At 38.3% G+C, this 18,990-nt stretch overlaps 1 protein-coding gene across 1 annotated transcript in view; it reads left to right on the top strand.

Annotated features, from left to right (window-relative positions):
- Window positions 1-18,990, top strand: part of EYS (eyes shut homolog) — a 1,734,738-nt gene that overhangs the window by 1,689,896 nt on the left and 25,852 nt on the right. The window contains exon 39 of the mRNA XM_061207220.1: window positions 3,751-3,923. Within this exon, the coding sequence (XP_061063203.1) occupies window positions 3,751-3,923 (173 nt within the window). The remainder of the gene's footprint in view (window positions 1-3,750; window positions 3,924-18,990) is intronic.

The raw sequence follows: 18,990 nt of genomic DNA, 5'->3' as shown, positions 1-18,990 counted from the left end.
ATATGAAGCTGTAGAAGTTAATAAATATAGAAAGATGTTTCTAAATATTATGTTTTATTTCTTTTTTAAAAAGTTTATTGATAGGGAGTTCTGTTTGTGAAAGTATGGGAGATTATATATACTGAATGATACTTCCAAATGAAAATATTCAAATCTGAATAAAATATAAAATGTATATTTTCAGAACACTGTTACCTGAAGTAAAAACAATATGAAATGAAAGCAGAAGTCTAGAAAATAGGTGTCAAAGTTGACTTTTGCTGCAAGTTCCTGTCAAAACCTTGGGGCTGTGTGAATTTACCTTTGAGGGCTGCACAGGTTACAGTGGACCAGCCCTAAAAGCGAAGGACTGCCACAAGTGGGGAATTTTAAGGAGACTGCTCACAGGCCTGGGGCCCCTAAGAGGTACACCCTCGATGTAAAAAAAAAAAAGAAAAATAAACCCCATTTTACAACAAGAAGAAAGTAAGAAAATGTGCCTATCTTGAACTTAGGACTAGTTAATGGGAAAATATGTGAAAGAGCAATGGGCTAAGAATAGCCAAAACAACACTGAACAAGGGTAGCAGAACTTGCCATCCTAGATATCAAGACCTATTATAAAGTGGGAGAAATTAAGACACAAGATTAGACCAACAGACTAATGGAACAGGATGGAGAGGCACAGGACCTTGCATATATGGACAGGGCTCATCAGTGAAAAAGGATGAACAAGTCAATAAAGAGTGTTAGGACTATTGGTTATCCATGTGGAAAACTGTAATTGAAACTTTACCCCATATCAAACACAAAAAAATAATTTCAGAAGTATTAAGACTTAAATGTAAAAGGAAAAAAACTATGGTTCATCTGTTGATGGGCACTTGGGTTGCTTCCATACCTTGGCTGTTGTAAATGGTGCTGCTATGAACATTGGGGTGCATGTATCTTTTCAAATTAGTCTTTTTGTTTTTTCCAGATATATATACTCAGCAGTGGAATTGCTGGATCATATAGTAGTTCTATTTGTAGTTTTTTGAGGAACATCCATACTGTTTTCAATAGGGGCTGCAATATTTACATTCTCACCAACAGTGCACAAGGGCTCCCTTTTCTCCACATCCTCGCCAACACTTGTTATTTGTTGTCTTTTTGCTAATAGCTATTCTGACAGGTGTGGCGTGATAACTCATTGTGGTTTTGGTTTGCATTTCTCTAATAATTAATGATGTTGAGCATACTTTATGTGCCTGTTAGCCATTTGTATGCCTTCTTTGGAAAAATGTCTATTTAGGTCTTCTGCCATTTTTTGATTGGGTTGGGGATTTTTTTGATATTGAATTGTATGAGCTATTTATATATTTTGGATATTAACCTCTTGTTGGTAATATCATTTTCAAACATTTTGTCCCATTCCATAAGTTGTCTTTTCATTTTTGTCTATTGTTTCCTTTGCTATGCAAAAGCTTTTATGCTTAATTAGGTCCCATTTTTTTATTTGTGCTCTTATTTCTTTTACCTTAGGAGATATAACCAAAAAAAATATTGTTATGATTTATGTCAAAGAGTGTTATGCCTACATTCTCTTCTATGAGTTTTATGGTTTCAGGTCTTACATTTAGATCTTTGATCCATTTTAAGTTTTTTTTTTATATGGTCTGAGGAAATGTTCTAATTTCATTCTTTTACATGTAGCTGTCCAGTTTTCCCAGCATCACTTGTTGGAGAGACTGTCTTCCCCATTATATATTCTCACCTCGTTTGTCATAAATTAATTGACCATAGGTGCATGGGTTTATTTCTGGACTCTCTATTCTCTTCCATTGATCTATGTGTCTGTTTTTGTGCCAACACCACGCTGTTTTGATTACTGTAGTTTGGAGTATAGTCTGAAGTCTGGGAGATGATACCTCCAGCTTTGTTCTTTTTTCTCAAGATTGCTTTGGCAACTTGGAGTCTTTTGTTTTTCCATACGAATTTTAGGAATATTTGCTTTATTTCTGTGAAAAATGTCATGAGTATTTTGATACACTAAAAATGAACTATCAGAAAAAGCAAGTAAAAATACAATCCCATTTAAAATTGCATCAAAACGAATAAAATACCTAGGAATAAACTTAACCAAGGAGGTGAAAGACTCATACTCTGAAAACTCTGAAATTCAAGAATGAGGCTCTGTCTTTAAGCTTCTCCCTCTGTACCTTCCACTTGACTAAGTAAGACCTTTGGGAATATCACAAGGCAGATACATCAGCTCCAGTACAAAAGAAGAGAAATTTGAGGGGTGAAACAGCCCCATGTCCAGTAAAACACTGAAAAAGGAAATTGAAGATGATACAAAGAAATGGAAAGATATCCATGCTCTTGGATTAGAAGAACTAATATTGTTAAAATGGCCATACCACCCAAGGCAACTTACAAATTTAATGCAATCCCTATCAAAATACCCATGCCATATTTCATAGAGTCATCTTTTTCTTGGTCCTGAATTAAAACATGAGGAGGTCCATTGAACTTTCTGTTTCTCTTGACTAATAAACTCTTTAATTTAAAAATACACTCTCAAGCATTAATTCAAAGGGTCCACTCCAAAATACTAATAACACTTTACTCTTCAAGGCTATTACCCTAAACCCAGCCAGGGCTCGTCACATGAATGAAAGGTCTCAGGAGGAGGTGTGATCTCCTGCTGCTTTCTTTCCCTGAGCCAGTGGTTTCTGACTCTGCACCCACACCATCCTCGAATGGCCTCCTTGACTCACACTGTTTACCTGATGGTTTAGTGTTCTCTGTGCCACGCAGGGATTTAAAGCTAACGCTTTCCCTCATGTGCCCTTACTGTAGCATTGCCAGATTTAGGGAGAAAAGTACAGGACACCCAGATAAATCTGAATTCCAGATAAAAAACAAGTAATTTTTCTGTTTAAGTATATCTCAAATATTGCTTAGCTGAAATTCAAATATTGAATGGAACATACTTATACTAAAAAATTATTTATTGTTTGACATTCAAATTTAAGTAGGTGCCCTGCATTTTATCTGGCAACTCTACCTTTGGTGAGTCCATCAGAGACTCCCCTACTAGGCTCCTCCCAATATCACTCTCTAAACCAAGACAAAGTCTCTCTTCAGAATGGGTACTGCCCTTTACCCTTCAGATTCTGCTCCAGCCATAAACTGACTGCCTCTTACTGCCATGGTTCCTTCAGATACCAGGATACCCTCTGGGCAAGTTCCCTTTTATATGTCCCCAAGCTGATCCTAACTCAGAGTGCCACAGCCCCCTTCCTGGTTCACTACCACTGGCCTCACCACTGGAAGGGTTTGAGGCTCCTTCTGTAGCCCCTGGAGCTGGGCTTGTGCATCCCCCAGTATCAGGGAACATATAGAAGCTGAACTTCTTTTTTCTAGGCTTAAGTTAGGAGGCCACTCCATCCACAGCCTTCCCCCTGGGTGGTGGAGTGGGGTTGGGGAGAGGGACTTATAACGCTGTTTTATCCAAAGAAATGATTCTCATAAAATTTTCTTTCAATTTCCACAGGCTGAACCTTTTAAAATCCTTAATGTGGAGTCCAGTAATTCCATAACCAGTTATTAGCTCTTTCCTTTGACAATGTGAATCTTGGTAGTTTAAATCACAATTGGATTTCGTATACAGCATCTTTTCTGTCTTGGAACCTCAGGCAAAACTGCCAAGTTAACATCAGGAGGATACACGAGTGTATACCCATCAGGGGCTCAAATCATGCTGCCTTCTTTCTTATCTTACAGCTGTAACTGTCCTGGTGGATGGAAAGGAGGCCTCTGCACGGAGACAGTTTCCACCTGCGACCCTGAGCATGACCCTCCACACCACTGCAGCAAAGGAGCAACCTGTGTTTCGTTGCCTCATGGATACACCTGTCACTGTCCACTGGGAACCACTGGAGTCTACTGTGAACAAGGTGAGGCTCAGCTCATGCTGTCCACAGATTTAACTGCGTCCGTTTCCTTTTGGGAACGTGAAATGAAATCTGTGTAAGAATGAAAGAGTCCACTCTCTTCTTTCCCCCTGTATATTTGACATTATATTTCACAAATAGAATAGTACTAAAATTTAGTACTACAAAAATACAGCTTTATGTTTAGAATTGCTTTAATTTACTAACTCAAATCCCCCTGTCTGTTTAGTCTAGATGTTCTAGATATCTTGTGCTAAATGCAATCTAATCAAGTGAATTTAGATTCATAATTCAAGAACGAGGCTCCATCTTTAAGCTTCTCCCTCTGTACCTTCCACTTGACTAAGACCTTTGGGAATACCACAAGGCAGATACATCAGCTCCAGTGCAAAAGAAGAGAAATTTGAGGAATGAAACGGCCCCATGTCCAGTGGAACAATAAGGAGCGTTCAGTTTTCTAGGTCTCATCAGCTTACATACCTCCCCGTACCTTATGACTGATGATACCCTTACCACTGGGCAAATCATGGAACGGCCTTGAGGGAGCCCGCGGTCTCCTGAGTGCTCCCCACATGGGCTGCAGCTGGTGTAACGGTGCTTCTAGGTCTGCGCGCTCCCCCGTTTAGTCCCCAGCTTGCCTCAGACCTTCTGGATTCCCTCCACATCACACACACCGCAGGGTGGGAGGGCGTGGATGGAGCATGGCAGTCTTGTCTCCTTCCCAAGTAGAGCTGGACCAAAGTCACTCCTCCACTGTCCTCCTTGCAGCCAATAGCACAAACTCATCTTCACGGACCGGAGAAGGAACGCGGCTCTGTACTGCGCGTCATCCCCAAGCAAGAAGCCCCCGCGGCACTGCACGACTTACCTCCTCATGTAACTTCCCTGACAGCCTCTTTTTATAGGCAAGGTTGGTGGGAGGCTTAGTGGAATGCAGCCACCTTTAAATCTCCCCCATCACACCTGCATCCTCTGCTAGAGCTCTGAGAACCCCTAGGGCAAGAGCGAAAACCGCCCACAGACACAAGGACGAAGTAGGGCACTGGAAAAGGTGGCTTTGGGGAAAATCAGGAAAGCACGTGCTGCTCAATGTCTCAAGTTATGCATCTTACATAAATCAACACTTATGCTTCACTTTGTCCTATCTGGTGTAGTTCTAAATATCACAGCGAAATGGGAGTGAAAGAAGACCTCCATAACCCCATGCTCAGAGTCCTAAAAATTCAGTTGTGTGACAGACACAGTTGTGCTGCTGTGAGGCTAATGGGATGGCCCGGCTGAAGCTGGCCAACCCGGCAGTAAGGCTCCAGCCGCAGATCCACACAGTCCTGCTTCAGTTTGCGCCTATCCCCCTACCTCCCCATCCCCACTCCCACCCCCCCATCTTGGGGCTGGCTGGCACTCCAGGACAGTGTGGCATGGAATTCAGGAAACTTGTAGTTAAAGAATCTGGAAAATTGAGCCAGAAAAACACAAGGACATGGGGATCCCTCTGCCGGCTCCTGGAATCCAGAGATTGGATCATCTACTATTTCTCTATCTCACTTCACACCCTACCCAGAAGAGAAAGCCTTAGCCTCTGCACCCATGTTTAGCAGCAGGGGCTGGGGTAGAAGAAGTTTGGGAGCCCACCACCAATTGTGTTATATACACCTTGGCATAATTTGGGGGTTTTATTGTAATATCACATCATACATGTTGTAATTTAATCTTCCTCTGATCACTTTATCAAATACATTAATGCAAACATTTTTAATCCTATATTCTCTGAGATTCTATTTGTGCTTAACTCTCCTCCAAAAGTCAAAGGTGTTGATAAATGGAAGACATTTGAGGGTTAGAATACTAGTGATTTAGCAAAAGAAACGTTTAATTGTGTTAGAAGTTGTGACTAAGAGATAATGTCTGGCTATGGGAATCTGTCTCTTTCATGATGACATTAGAGGCAGATCCTGCTCTTCAAAAATGGCCCTTCTTGGCTCCTGGAATAGGCTACACTCTTTCCTGGAATAAGAAGTTTACACACACTCTTCCCTCTGCCTGAAATGCTCTCATCTTCTCCTCAGCATCCAGCTAACACACCTTCATCCTTCAAATTTCGACTCAGACCTTCCTTTTTTAGGGACGACTTCCCTGACCCTCTTTCACAGAACTGAGGGTGGTGCCCACGCCTGTTCGTGTCCATTGGTGTAGAATCTCTAGCACTTGTCATACAGTGCTGAGTGAATGTGTCTGCTATACATTTTACTTAGCAGTTCTCAAATGATAAAAACAAACTGTGATCATTTTCAAGAAGCAGTTCTTGACTTTACTGAACAGCAAAGTGCTTTACCAAGATGGTGCACTTGTATTACTCCCAAAGGAACAGCTATTAGAAACTGAAGGAAATAATAGGACAAGTTAACATAAGGGCTAGTGACTATTTACAGTAGCCAGGTCATGGAAGCAACCTAAATGTCCATCAACAGACAAATGGATAAAGAAGATGTGGTACATATATACAATGGAATATTACTCAGCCATAAAAAGGAACGAAATTGGGTTATTTGTAGAGACGTGGATGGACCTAGAGACTGTCATACAGAGTAAAGTTAAGTCAGAAAGAGAAAATCAAATATTCCATATATGTGGAATCTAGAAAAATAGTACAGATGAACCAGTTTGCAAGGCAGAAATAGAGACACAGATATAGAGAACAAGCGTATGGACACCAAGGGGGGAAAGTGAGGGGGGGCGGGTGGGATGAGTTGGGAGATTGGGATTGACATGTATACACTAATATGTATAAAATAGATAACTAATAAAAAATCTAGTGATAGTGTTATTTCAAGTGCAATAATTTAAAGAAAGGAAAGTTTTCAGCTAATAAACATTACAATAGGCAAAGAAAAAAGAAAAAAGAAAAAAACTGTAAGGGCTAGTGATTGTAACAATAGGGAGATTTGCCAGATTTTTGCATCTTAAAATCTCAAATGATGAAAGCCCAGGGGATTAACCTAAAGTTTGTTTGGGTGTGTGTATATATACAAATATATATTAGTATGTATATAAATAGATTGTGCAGAGAGATAGCAGAGATACAGTAATGAAATTATTTTATAAGAAGAGAGTCTAGAAAGTTTGATAAAAGGTGCCAGCAAAGTTGTGTCACTCTCATAGTATTCTCGACAAAAACTGACCAAAGATATACCCTGCTATGCTATAAAATAAGAGCTTAATTCCTTTATTAAAAAGTTGTAGAAAATTATATCATAAAAACAGTTGTTTAGATTGGGAAAAAAGTATTGATATTATGTGGGGGAGGGGACTACAGAGTTTTAGATTCTCAATTGAAAGGTATTTTTCTAGAGTAATTTTTATAGTAAAGTTGATTTTAAGAACTATAAACTATATTTGTTGTGAAGTCAATATAATGAAGAAAGAGCTTAATCAGAAATGACAGAATTAAACTTTAAGTCTCAAAAGATCTGTTTTTTTAATCTCCATTGACCCATTGACTTTGCAGTTTTCCAACATAGTAACTACAGTACTAAAATTTAATTTAAAAAACGAGAACAGAGAACAGATATCAACCAGGCCCTGAAACCAGGCGGCAGTGTGCTCCTGCGTCTTGTCAATAGCTGCACTTTCCTTATTCCCAGAGAGCTTGTTCTTTATTGCACCATAACCAGTAGCTGTCTGTGACATGCAGTCACAATTTCTACTCAGTTGAGCAAACTATGGTCACCTAGAATGCAGAAGGAACGCCTGGGGTTCAATTCACTTTTATTGTAGTTATAAACTGGTGTGTAAATTACCAAGAAATCCAACACCAACATCCTTAAACTTACAAATCCCTAACTTCTATGTCATTTTTTCCCTTCTGCCTCTTCTCCTTCCCCGTTCCAAGAAACCTAAGTCTTAGGAAATTAGTTTGGCTGCACACGGACCCCGACTTACAGCTGTCATACCTGCCTAGTTTCGTCTTTATGATCGTCTTTATTGTAAATGAGCCCCACCCCCAAGAAGCATCAAAACTCATGCTTATAAGCTCTGAATGACAAGAAACTAAACTGCAGTGGATTGGCAAGCCCGATGAAGCCGTGGCGCAGGGATGGTGAAGGGCATCTGCCTCACATCAGTGTTCTCTGTTCTTTTCTCCTCCCTTGGCAGTAACGCTTGGCACCAGTTCATTAAGATTGTTTACCAGTTCCAGACCACGTGCTGGGAAGACTGCCTAAACAAGACAGACAGGTGCCTTGTCTCCATAGAGGTGACATGCTAGTAGGAGGCGGCAAGCAAAGAACATGCCCACCAGTCAATGAGCAAAAGCACAGACTGAGTTAATGCCATAAAGGAAAGCAAGAGGACGAGGAGACGGACAGTCACTGGGAGAGTACACTCAAGCGGGGATGGTCAGGAAAGGCCTCTCTGAGTAGTGACATCTGAGCTGTCAGCCAGTGAGACTCACCCACGTGTGACAGACAGAGGGGCAGGCCCTCTGGGCAGCAGTTAAACCTGGAAACAGGAAAATGATGTCACATGTTTGAGGGAGAGAAAGGCAGTCAGTATTCCCAGAATAGGAGTTGGTGTCATGAGTTTGGAAAGGCAAGCAGAAGCCAGATCATGCAGAACCTTGGAAAATATGATAAAGAATTGTAATTCCATGCTGAGAAAATAGGAAGCCTGTGAATTGTAAGCATGAGTCAGAAAATTGAATTTGTCCTGATGCTCCTAGTAACTAGCAATTCAGTTTCTGCTGCGTCAGTGAAGTCTCTGAGCCTCGATTTCATTATGTGTAAAACAGCAACATCAAGTATGCCAGCTGTTTTCCATCTGCCCACCCTTCCCCACGCCCACACTCCCTGCCCCGTACTCTAACACCTTCTCCAGTGGATTGCAGTGGAGTTTGGCCAACAGAAGTCACCAGCAGGTGATGAGGGGGCAGGAGGAGAGCAAGACAGAGTACTTACTCTCTAGGTAAGAAGAGGATGGCCAGGGGAAATTTGCTGTCCCAGGATTATAATTTAAGCAGTGAGATCTGATTTAATCTATCCCTTGCTCTTAGATGTCTGACTAATGGGGAAAAAGTTATCTTTCAAGTCCCCTAAAACATTCACCTATAGCTGATAGAAAGAAATATCCATTTAAAGACAAGAGAAGGATAATTCCTGGTTGGCATACCTTCTTTTCACTAAGGTCCCACCCCAAACTCCATTGGAATTCCACTGAGGAATTCCACTGTGGTTAAGTAAAGTATCAACAAACCACTTGAATCCAATGGCTTCTAGGGTCACAGCCACCAAAAGTGATTCAAAATATCTGAGCCTAGCTCCAGAAGTGCAGGAATCCACAATGTTCACATTGGAACTAGCTCGGATGTGTGCTTTTAAACACCCAAGGACCCTAAACCATCTTTAAAATTAAACTGAAGATGAAGGAGGATTGTCAGCAAACAGCATCTGGGTGTATATTTCACAGGGACTATTGACCTTAATTTAAAAAGAAATCATAATAGGTGAAACTAGGGTAGAGTATTTTGCAATCCAGAATAGTCATTAAAATATTCTATTCTAGAAGAACTCTGGTTTACAATTATTTTGTGAGATGGACAATATGTCCAATTTCTCTTACACTCAAATCTTATTTATTTGCTCTTTTCTTCCACTATACTTGTCTTTCCTATTAGAATTTATGATTTACAACTACACATATAACCTTTCCTGAATCATAAAATCTCTCCTGCCCATTTATTTTTCCCCACATTATTGGTAAATTGTTTTTTTCTTGAAATAGTTTTACACTAACTAAATTCTAGCTATCGTGTATCATTGACATTTAGCCAAGTGAGATTCCATAATATGTGTGTTTTTAACTTTTAGCCTAGGAAATACTTAAAATGTTTCCATTTTCCCTACATTCTTTCCATCCATAGTGCAATTTTCCTTCCACTCATTTCTCTAAGATAAAGAAACCACACGCTTGCTGGCATTTTGAGTGAAGCAGGCAGATGTTCAAGCTACTTAGTCTCTTGATGCCCTACTTTATGGTCCACCTATCCTCGGTTTTATTGAAATTAATTCAAGCTAATGGCGAAGTTCAATTCTCCAAGTATTCCCGACACGTGGGATGCCTTCCTGCCGAGTCGTGGTTTTCCTAATAGTAGAGAAATGGGTCCATAGCACTGTAGAGGGCAATTTCAGGGATCATTACTGTTTGCCTTTTTCAGATGCTCATTTTCAGGTGCATTTAGCCAGGCAGGTAAATACAGCAGGTAATGTGCAAGCTTTCTTCATAGAAAAAAATAAACTTAAGTCTTTATTTCCCCACTTTCAATCCCATCATGATAATTAAAAAGGATGTAGTTACATGTGTACTAGATCCTCTACAATTTAATAACACTTATAAAAGGTAAAAAATAAATAAGCACTAGCTATGAGTTCCAGGAACACACGTTTTAATTCTTTAGTCTTCTGTTTGTGCTCTTCCAAACAACCTGATAAATCGTAAGTGAAACAGTGCATGGGTTATATATAACAATTCTAATGTTTATATGAACGTTAAGCTTTTTGAGTATCTAAAGGAATAGACTCTACTAGAATCTTAGTAGAAAGATACACACACAACTGTCATTTCCTAACCTTGGACTTTGAGGAAGGAACTTACCTTTCCTGAACATCAGGCTTCTCATGTGTGAAAAGAGTATGTTTTTAAGTCTCTGTTTTAGAGGAATTTTTGGCCGAAGTCCAGGGAGAGTCCATTCTCCTTGTCAAGCCCTATGTTAATAATTAATACTGTTTATAAGGTGAGTGAAAGGTTAAAAACTCTAAGAGACAGATTGAGAGGTTTTTCTTCAACAAAGTCCTTTTTATTTTCTATTCGAGATCAGCTCGGTGCTTTGTGACCACCTAGAGGGGTGGGATAGGGAGGGTGGGAGGGAGGGAGAAGCAAGAGGGAAGAGATATGGGAACATATGTATATGTATAACTGATTCACTTTGTTATAAAGCAGAAACTAACACACCATTGTAAAGCAATTATACTTCAATAAAGATGTTTAAAAAAAAAAAAGATAACATTAAGTAACAAACAAAAGCCCTCAACACAGTGGATTTTCAGCTCTCTACTGCTAAAGTTTTCTCCCTTGAAATGTTTTACATATTGAGCCATGTTCCCCATCTTAGGAAGGCAGACAAAAAAAAAAAGGTTTGCTTACAATCAATTTCTACGGACAGGACTTGGTGGCTTCTTCCCCTGAGGCAGGTCTGCCCACACCCTCTTTTTATCTGAGATGATTGACAGTGATGGAATCCAACCACAAACTTTACTTTCTAATTTGAGGAACTGAGAGACAGGCTCCCTCTAATTTCTAATAGAAGCAAACTAAAATCCTCATGACCATAGTGGAAGATATATAGATTGCAAGATATTTCATTATTTCATTCCTTCTTTTGTTAAAAATCTGTATAATTTATCCTAAGAAAAATAGGAAAGCAAACTTTCCTGTACCATCCTAACCAAGGAATATCACAAGGCAAATGGTCACGAAAGCCCTGTGGTCCCAATGACAGAACTGTCTAAGATTCCAAGCCACCCTTATAAAGGTCATGATGAGGGGTCAGTGACACAGAGGCCAGCACAGAACCTGGCACATAACAAGTACTCCTTAAATATGAACCCCTCTTACAGAGGAAGGAAAAGTGTTAGATTAGACTTGTGCTAAATGCAGGTTATGTCCACATAGGTATTTTCATCATCTCCTTTTTTAAAATATGGATTTGTTTTAAACAGATTCTTAAGCTAAAATATTTTAAACCTCCTATTTTAAAAAGACAATGGTTTTTATTATATAAAGATGTAAAAAATATTTCAAGCTATCATGATCAATGTAGTAGACATAAATTTTCCAAATGACCAAATAAGATTTTTTTTAAAAAATAATACACATTATCTATAGAAGTATAGCAGATTATTAAGTTTTTTAAAAAGTATTTATTGAGAAACCACTCAGGCAATATGGACAGATCCAAAGCATGATAAGGTACGGTCCCTCCTTTCAAAGAACTAATAATTTAGATAGAGACCAGGCAAAAGTCTGTGAAAATTAAAGTATATAATTTAAATAACAGTTCAGGGAAAAGAGTGAAAAACATCCCAGGGTATTGAATTCTTTAACAGCTCGACAAATGACAGTACCTGCGTAACTTCTGGCTAGTGGGGCCTGAAAAGGCCTTAGAAAGCAATGGAATTAATAGCGTTGCTGCAGGTTACACATGAGAGCTGTTAAGAGAGTAACTCCTAAGAGTTCTCATCACAAGGAGAAAATATTTTTTCCTTTTATTTTGTATCTGTATGAGATGATGCATGGTCACTAAACTTACTGTGGTCATCATCTCATGATGTATGTAAGTCAAATCATCATGCTGTACACCTTAAAGTTATATACTGCTGTATGTCAAGTATATCTCAATAAAACTGGAAGAAAAAAATCTCAAAAAGAAAAAAGCAGTGGAATTAGATTAGGTGTTAAAAAAATGGGTAAGTTTTGGATAGACTCATACAGGATGGTGAGGTAGCTGTCCTAAGAGTGAAAACCACTTCAGCAAAGTATGGGGGAGATGGAAAGGTGCACTTGGAAATGTAAGTAAACCTCTTTATCTGAAAAGGAAATGTATGCCAGGTAAGGTGTAAATTATTAAAATACCTCTGAGAATAGAAGAGACCAATGTAAGGCACACTAAATTAAAAACTCATCAGGACTTGCTTACTGGTCTGGGTGTGCCTTTCACATAGTTGGTGTTCAGTTAACACTTGTGAAGTGAGTGATGATTATTCAAGGTTTAAAACCTGAATGACACATGCACGTAATCAATGTTGTCTTCCAGACCTGCTGTAAATGAGCCTTTGAGACTCCTGAAACAGCCATAAATTTTCCCATACAAGTTACCTGATTCAGTGGCTGAATTTATTATTTAATATACTTCCAAACAACTTAAGAGAGAGCTCACAGTAAAGGTACATGTATTTGAAAAGTAGCCAAGATAGTGATAGAAAGATAAACTTATGCCCTCCTGCCAAGGAAAGAAGAGAAGAGAAGGGAAGGGAAGGGAAGGGAAGGGAAGGACAAGGAAGGCAAAACAAGGCGAGTCTAAATCATTTCACAACACACAACTGAATGTAAAATTACCTTTGGGTTTCTTGGAAGTTGAAGTGAAACATAAAATACAACAGACTGCTACTTAATTATTGCTTAATAAAAGAAAGCATACCAGTCATCACATCAAGGACAGAGAACTGTACCCTGGCACTGAACTGTAATAAAAATGTATTGAGCACGATCCATTTTTTAGAAAAATAAAATTAAATAGCATAATAAATGTTGTGTTTGATGACAATTTTCTAGAAGATGAAGAGGCATTATGTATATGGTCATTTTTTATATTGACACAATAAAGGCTTCGGGCATAATATTAGGTCATAGTTCTGTAAAGATAATTATGTCAAGTTATCTTTGAAAAGTAGTTTTCTATTGATCTGACATGTTACTGGGGCAATAGTCAGTTGTCTTTAGAGATAATTATTTGACATTTTCATTAGACCATTACTCTTGGATATCAGCTGTGTCGGTCAAGTTTCTGATGGTCAAAGCATAGCAAAAAATGAAAATTAAGACCCCTGTAGAAGTCCAGGTATCCTGGCTATTAATTGAAAGGATCATTACATGCTTTGTTTTCCAGATTTATGTGACAAAATTGATGTTTTACCATGAAAATTAAAAAGTTTAACTTAGCATCTGTTACCTTATATGTGTGTGCTGTTTACTGCCAGAACTCTCACTAATATAATAAGTATCATTTTGCCTACCTGACAGAATTCATATGAGGTAAGTACTCAAAGGAAATTACCAGGGACTTCCCTGGTGGTCCAGTGGTGAAGACTCCATGCTTCCATTATAAGGGGCACACGTCCAATCCCTGGTCGGGGAACTAAGATCCTGCATGCCACCTGGCGCGGCCAAAAATTTTAAAAAAAGAAAAAGAAAAAATAATTTAAAAAAGTGTTATCAGTAAGTTAGCATAATCTACAAAAAAAAAAAAAAGGAATCACCAAATTTCTTTATCATAAAAGACAATCATGTGATTTTATAGAACACAATTTCTTTGACAATGATGGCAGATACACTTTATTTTCATTTCAGTACAAAATTATGTTTAAGAATCAATGTATCATTGTGGTTTTGAACCAGTATCAAACATCTGACCCAATAACAAACAAGACAAACTTCTGGAGGCAGACCTAACCATTTTGTCACTCTTAGTTAAGAACTGGCTTATGTTGACAGGGCAGGTCATGGAAAGAGCCTATTTGGTGATAGGAATTTCAGTGGGAGCTGCAGCTCAAAACAACTTATACTGATTCCCAGAAAAATAATACAGGGTTCACTGTAGTTCACTCAGTCTGTAGTTCTCCCTGCAAGTTTCCATTGACTTCCTATTTTTCCTCCCCAGCTAACTCACTCTCCCAAAGATTAGGCTGCTACCCTGTCCAATCATCTTTTATCATCTCTACACTGAATTTACTATGTCACTGTTTTAGATGATGACTTCCCTATTTGGGAGCTAGCATTTATGGGGAACTTAATTGTAAGAACATTTAATATTTAAGCAACACTCTATCTTGATGGGTCTTCAAAGATCATTTGAACAAAATAGCCACCCAAATAATTAAATGAGTTAAGTAATTAGAGTTGTTCAGCATTATCCATCTGGGTGCTAAAGAAAGTCTGCCTAAAGGAATGACTTTATTTTTTCAGTAATTGATACTTAGCCATCTCTTCTGTTAGCAACTAGCCAACAGATTCAATTGCTGGATCCCACCACCCCCCAGTAGACTATGATAATAAACCAGCAAAGGGCAAGGATGTTTAGCTTCATTTTTGCTGCAATAACAATGTATGTACTTAGTTAATCTAAAATTTGTTCAACTGTTTAACTTGGAATGGAGAGGTAATCACATAGTTAAGGATGGAAAAAAAGTTACTTCTATCCATTAGATTCTTGTTAAGCATTTACAAGCTAAGGAGCTACAGTGAAATTATATGCACTATCCATAGACCTAAATGCAAATAACAGATTAATAAATGCCACAAAAAGTCTCAAATTATTCTCATCTCTTTTTCTTGACTGACTGACTAGAACATAACTGTGGTACAGTAGGAGAGCTGTGGCTAAAGTCAAAATTATTGCATTAAAGTCATGAAATCGAGAGCATAGTTGGAGAGCCCTAAACTCAGCACATTTGCTGAAAACAAAGCAGACGTGCATCCGTGAGGGCAACAATTTAACCTCATAGGCTTATAACATGTGGAGATAGAGAACTATTTATTTATTGAATAGACTATGCTTTGAGTCCATCATGAGAAACAATGCTCTGGAAATTAGTAATCTATTTTAGAAAGCTTGAGTTCTGCCACTGAGAACAGAAACATTTGGTAGCAAACAACTTTCAGTGGGACTTGCTCAACTTAAAGTGATTTAAGAAGTGTGCTGAAATAAGCAGTTACTGCATCCAGGGTAGAGAGGTGATGAAATTTTTAATGCTTGAGGGGAATCTTGCAGAGCTTTAGGTTTTAAGAAAATCTGTGCTTTAAAAGCAGAGATGTGGGACAGCAAGATGGCAAACTAGGAAGCTACAGGCTGTCCTTCCCCTACAGAGACACCAAGTTAACAACACATAGACCATGATACCTCTGTGAGAACTCCAGAGAGCATTTGCGAAGCTATTGCACCCAAGTCATAATTGTGGAGGGAATTTTGCATCCAAGTAAAGACTGATTCAGGCTAGAATAATCAAAGGATGTTAAATCTAGGGATAGTTTTGATGAATGTAGATATACCTGGCTTAAAGTATCTCCCATAAACTGCATATGAATTGCAAGGAAGAAAAAAAAACCCATATTTATACAGCAGAATAGCATACAGTGGAAAAAAATAAGTCAAAACCTTGACAAAGGTGAGCAAAATTGATTTCACCACTGAGGGACAGATAGATACATGTGCCTCCGTGTGTGATGCCCTGAGAAGAACACATCACCTGTGAAGCACCTCAGCCAAGAATGCATACCCTAAATCTGCTTAGAACAAAATATCAGTCAAACCCAAAATGATGAGCATTCCTTCCAAAAAAAAGAGGGAAGAAAAGATCCTTCAAAAACATCAGTGTCATGAAAGACAATGAAGACTGTGGAACTGTTCTAGGTTAAAACACATTAAAGAAATATGACAACTCAATGCAACATCTCAGTTCATACGAGATTTCATAATCTAGGGTAAAATATTATTGGATCAACAGAAAAAATTGAAATATTAATATTAGGTAAGATGAAAGGATGGTACTAATATTAAATGTATTAAAGGTGATAACTGTACTGTGGTTATATATATGAGAATATCTCTAAGTTGTTAGGTGCAAAGAGCCATGATGTACGGAACAAATTATTGAGAAAAAATATCATGTAGATAGATAGCTAGACAGCACTAGATAAAGGGGAAGAAAATTAACAAAAGATGAATCTGGGTACAATATGCTTTGTACTCATTTTATTTTTTTAATTTTCTATATATTTTAAATTATTTCCAAATAAAAGGGTAAAATTAACTAATTTTTAAAAGATTGTATGCAATAATTTGATAAGACTGGTAATTCTATTCTCCTAGATTGGTTTAATACCTTGCTTATAAATACATTTAGGCCCCCAGATTCTCTGCAAATAATCATTTTAAAATTTTAGAATATTTTCTCCCAGAGGAAGAAAAAAATGTACAAAATTAAAGATCCTTCATCATACCTGAGGCTACCATATATCATGGGTTTCTTGTTTTTAATGCTTTTATCCATTTATAGTAGACAAGAATAAGGTACTGTTTGTCTTCAGAATACTGACACTAAATTCATTAGATGTTTTCTTCTTGCTGTTTTTTAGTTTAGCAGAGATTATTTCATTTAATTATAACATGACAGTTTGTACTTTTGAATATGAAATGTTTCTTATTAACACTCTTATTAACTTAGCCTTGCAAAAAAATGTTTTTTTAATTCACTAGGCCCTGGGTTGACCTTTGACATAACTAACCCATAGGCATTAACCCGATTTAAAAACACCATGACCTCTCTTACTACTAGGTTCTATTCTATCTCAGAGAGGCCACCCCAAACATAGTAGAGAACCCTCTCAGAGTGAAAGAATTCCAAGTCCAACCAATGGCTAGCTTATTTCAAAATACCTTTGCTGTATGGAACTTCTATGTATCACTGTACAATTAGGGAAATTGATGGTGTCCCTGTTATCTCTGATCGATTAAGAGATTAGAACTACTACTATAGAAAGACAGTCCTAGAGATATATTTTGTAAACACAACTTTGCTTAAACATGAACAATTGTGATTAAAACAGAAAGACTACATGTATTGATATTACATGAAACTTAAGACTATTCTTTTTTTCTGCTGATCTTTGTAAACTCCCTGTATCAATCATGTTAGGTTAGGTTATGATGCAATAACAAACAATCCCAAAATCTCAGTGGCTTAACAAACAAAAATTTATTTCTTCCTCACGGAATGTGTCAGCAAGGTGGCTTCTCTCAGACTAGTTACTCAGGGACCCAGGTGGGTAGAAGCTCTTTCTTGACTGATGCTTCTACTACAATCACTGAGTCTAAGAAAAGGTAATACAGCGACTCATGCCCTGGTTCTGACAGAAGTGATACACGTGACTTCTGCGCACATTTCATTGGCCTGAGCAAATTACAAGGTCACTTCTAACCTCAAAAAGAGCAGGAAAATGCAATCTTATAATGTGATGAAAAGGAGAGGAAAACTGAAATGTTAGATAAGCAGCCTTAATGATTACCCCACTCCCCTATCCCAATAATAAAGACCAGGAGATTATCAGACAAGAATATCTTACAAAGGAAATAAGGAAGAGGTCTTTTTACCCCTTTAAGTACCTTTCAAACTTTTTAACCATGATGGTTAAAAAAGTAAACAAAAACCAAGGCCATGTATCCTGAAATGTTTAATGATTTCTTCATAGAAACTGTCTTGAATTTCCTAAGTTTCAACTATGGGGTTCTTAACATAAGTCTTCGTGGATCATGAGCATTATGGAGAGTCACTCAGAGACTGTCAATGCCAAACTGCACAGAGAAACACGTAAAGAGACACTGGAAACAAAGTAAAATTGGAACAGAAGCACAGGCCTCCCGAGGACCACACACTGAAACACCACAGACAACTAGTGGATTATGTCCTGGATTAGGTTTCCATTCACTACATCTACGTCTTTATTCCTGTCCTGCCCCTAAGTTCATCAGAACCATTTTTGTTACATCCCATATATATGTGTCAGCATACGGTATTTGTTTTTCTCTTTCTGACAATTCACTCTGTATGACAGACTCTAGGTCCATCCACCTCACTACAAATAACTCAATTTCGTTTCTTTTAATGGCTGAGTAATATTCCATTGTATATACGTGCAACATCTTCTTTATCCATTCACCTGTCAATGGACACTTAGGTTGCTTCCATGTCCTGGCTATTGTAAATAGAGCTGCAATGAACATTGTGGTACATGACTCTTTTTGAATTATGGTTTTCTCAGGGTATAAGCCGAGGAGTGGGATTGCTGGGTCATATGGTAGTTCTATTTTTAGATTCTAAGGAACCTCCATACTGTTCTCCATAGTGGCTGTACCAATTTACATTCCCACCAACAGTGCAAGAGAGTTCCCTTTTCTCCACATCCTCCAGCATTTATTATTTGTAGGTTGGGTTTTTTTTGTTTTTGGTTTTTGGTTACATTGGGTCTTCATTGCTGTGCATGGGCTTTCTCTAGTTGCGGCAGTTGGGGACTACTCTTCATTGTGGTGCATGAGCTTCTCATTGCAGTGGCTTCTCTTGTTGTGGAGCACAGGTTCTAGGTGCGTGGGCTTCAGTAGTTGTGGCACATGGACTCAGTAGTTGTGGCTTGTGGGCTCTAGAGCGCAGGCTCCGTAGTTGTGGCACACAAGCTTAGTTGCTTCACAGCA

This window comes from Eubalaena glacialis, chromosome 12 (genome assembly GCF_028564815.1).
Source record: "Eubalaena glacialis isolate mEubGla1 chromosome 12, mEubGla1.1.hap2.+ XY, whole genome shotgun sequence".
Taxonomy (NCBI): Eukaryota; Metazoa; Chordata; class Mammalia; order Artiodactyla; family Balaenidae; genus Eubalaena; species Eubalaena glacialis.
The sequence above is the reverse complement of the archived record's forward strand: the minus strand, read 5'-3'. Positions and strand labels throughout refer to the sequence as shown.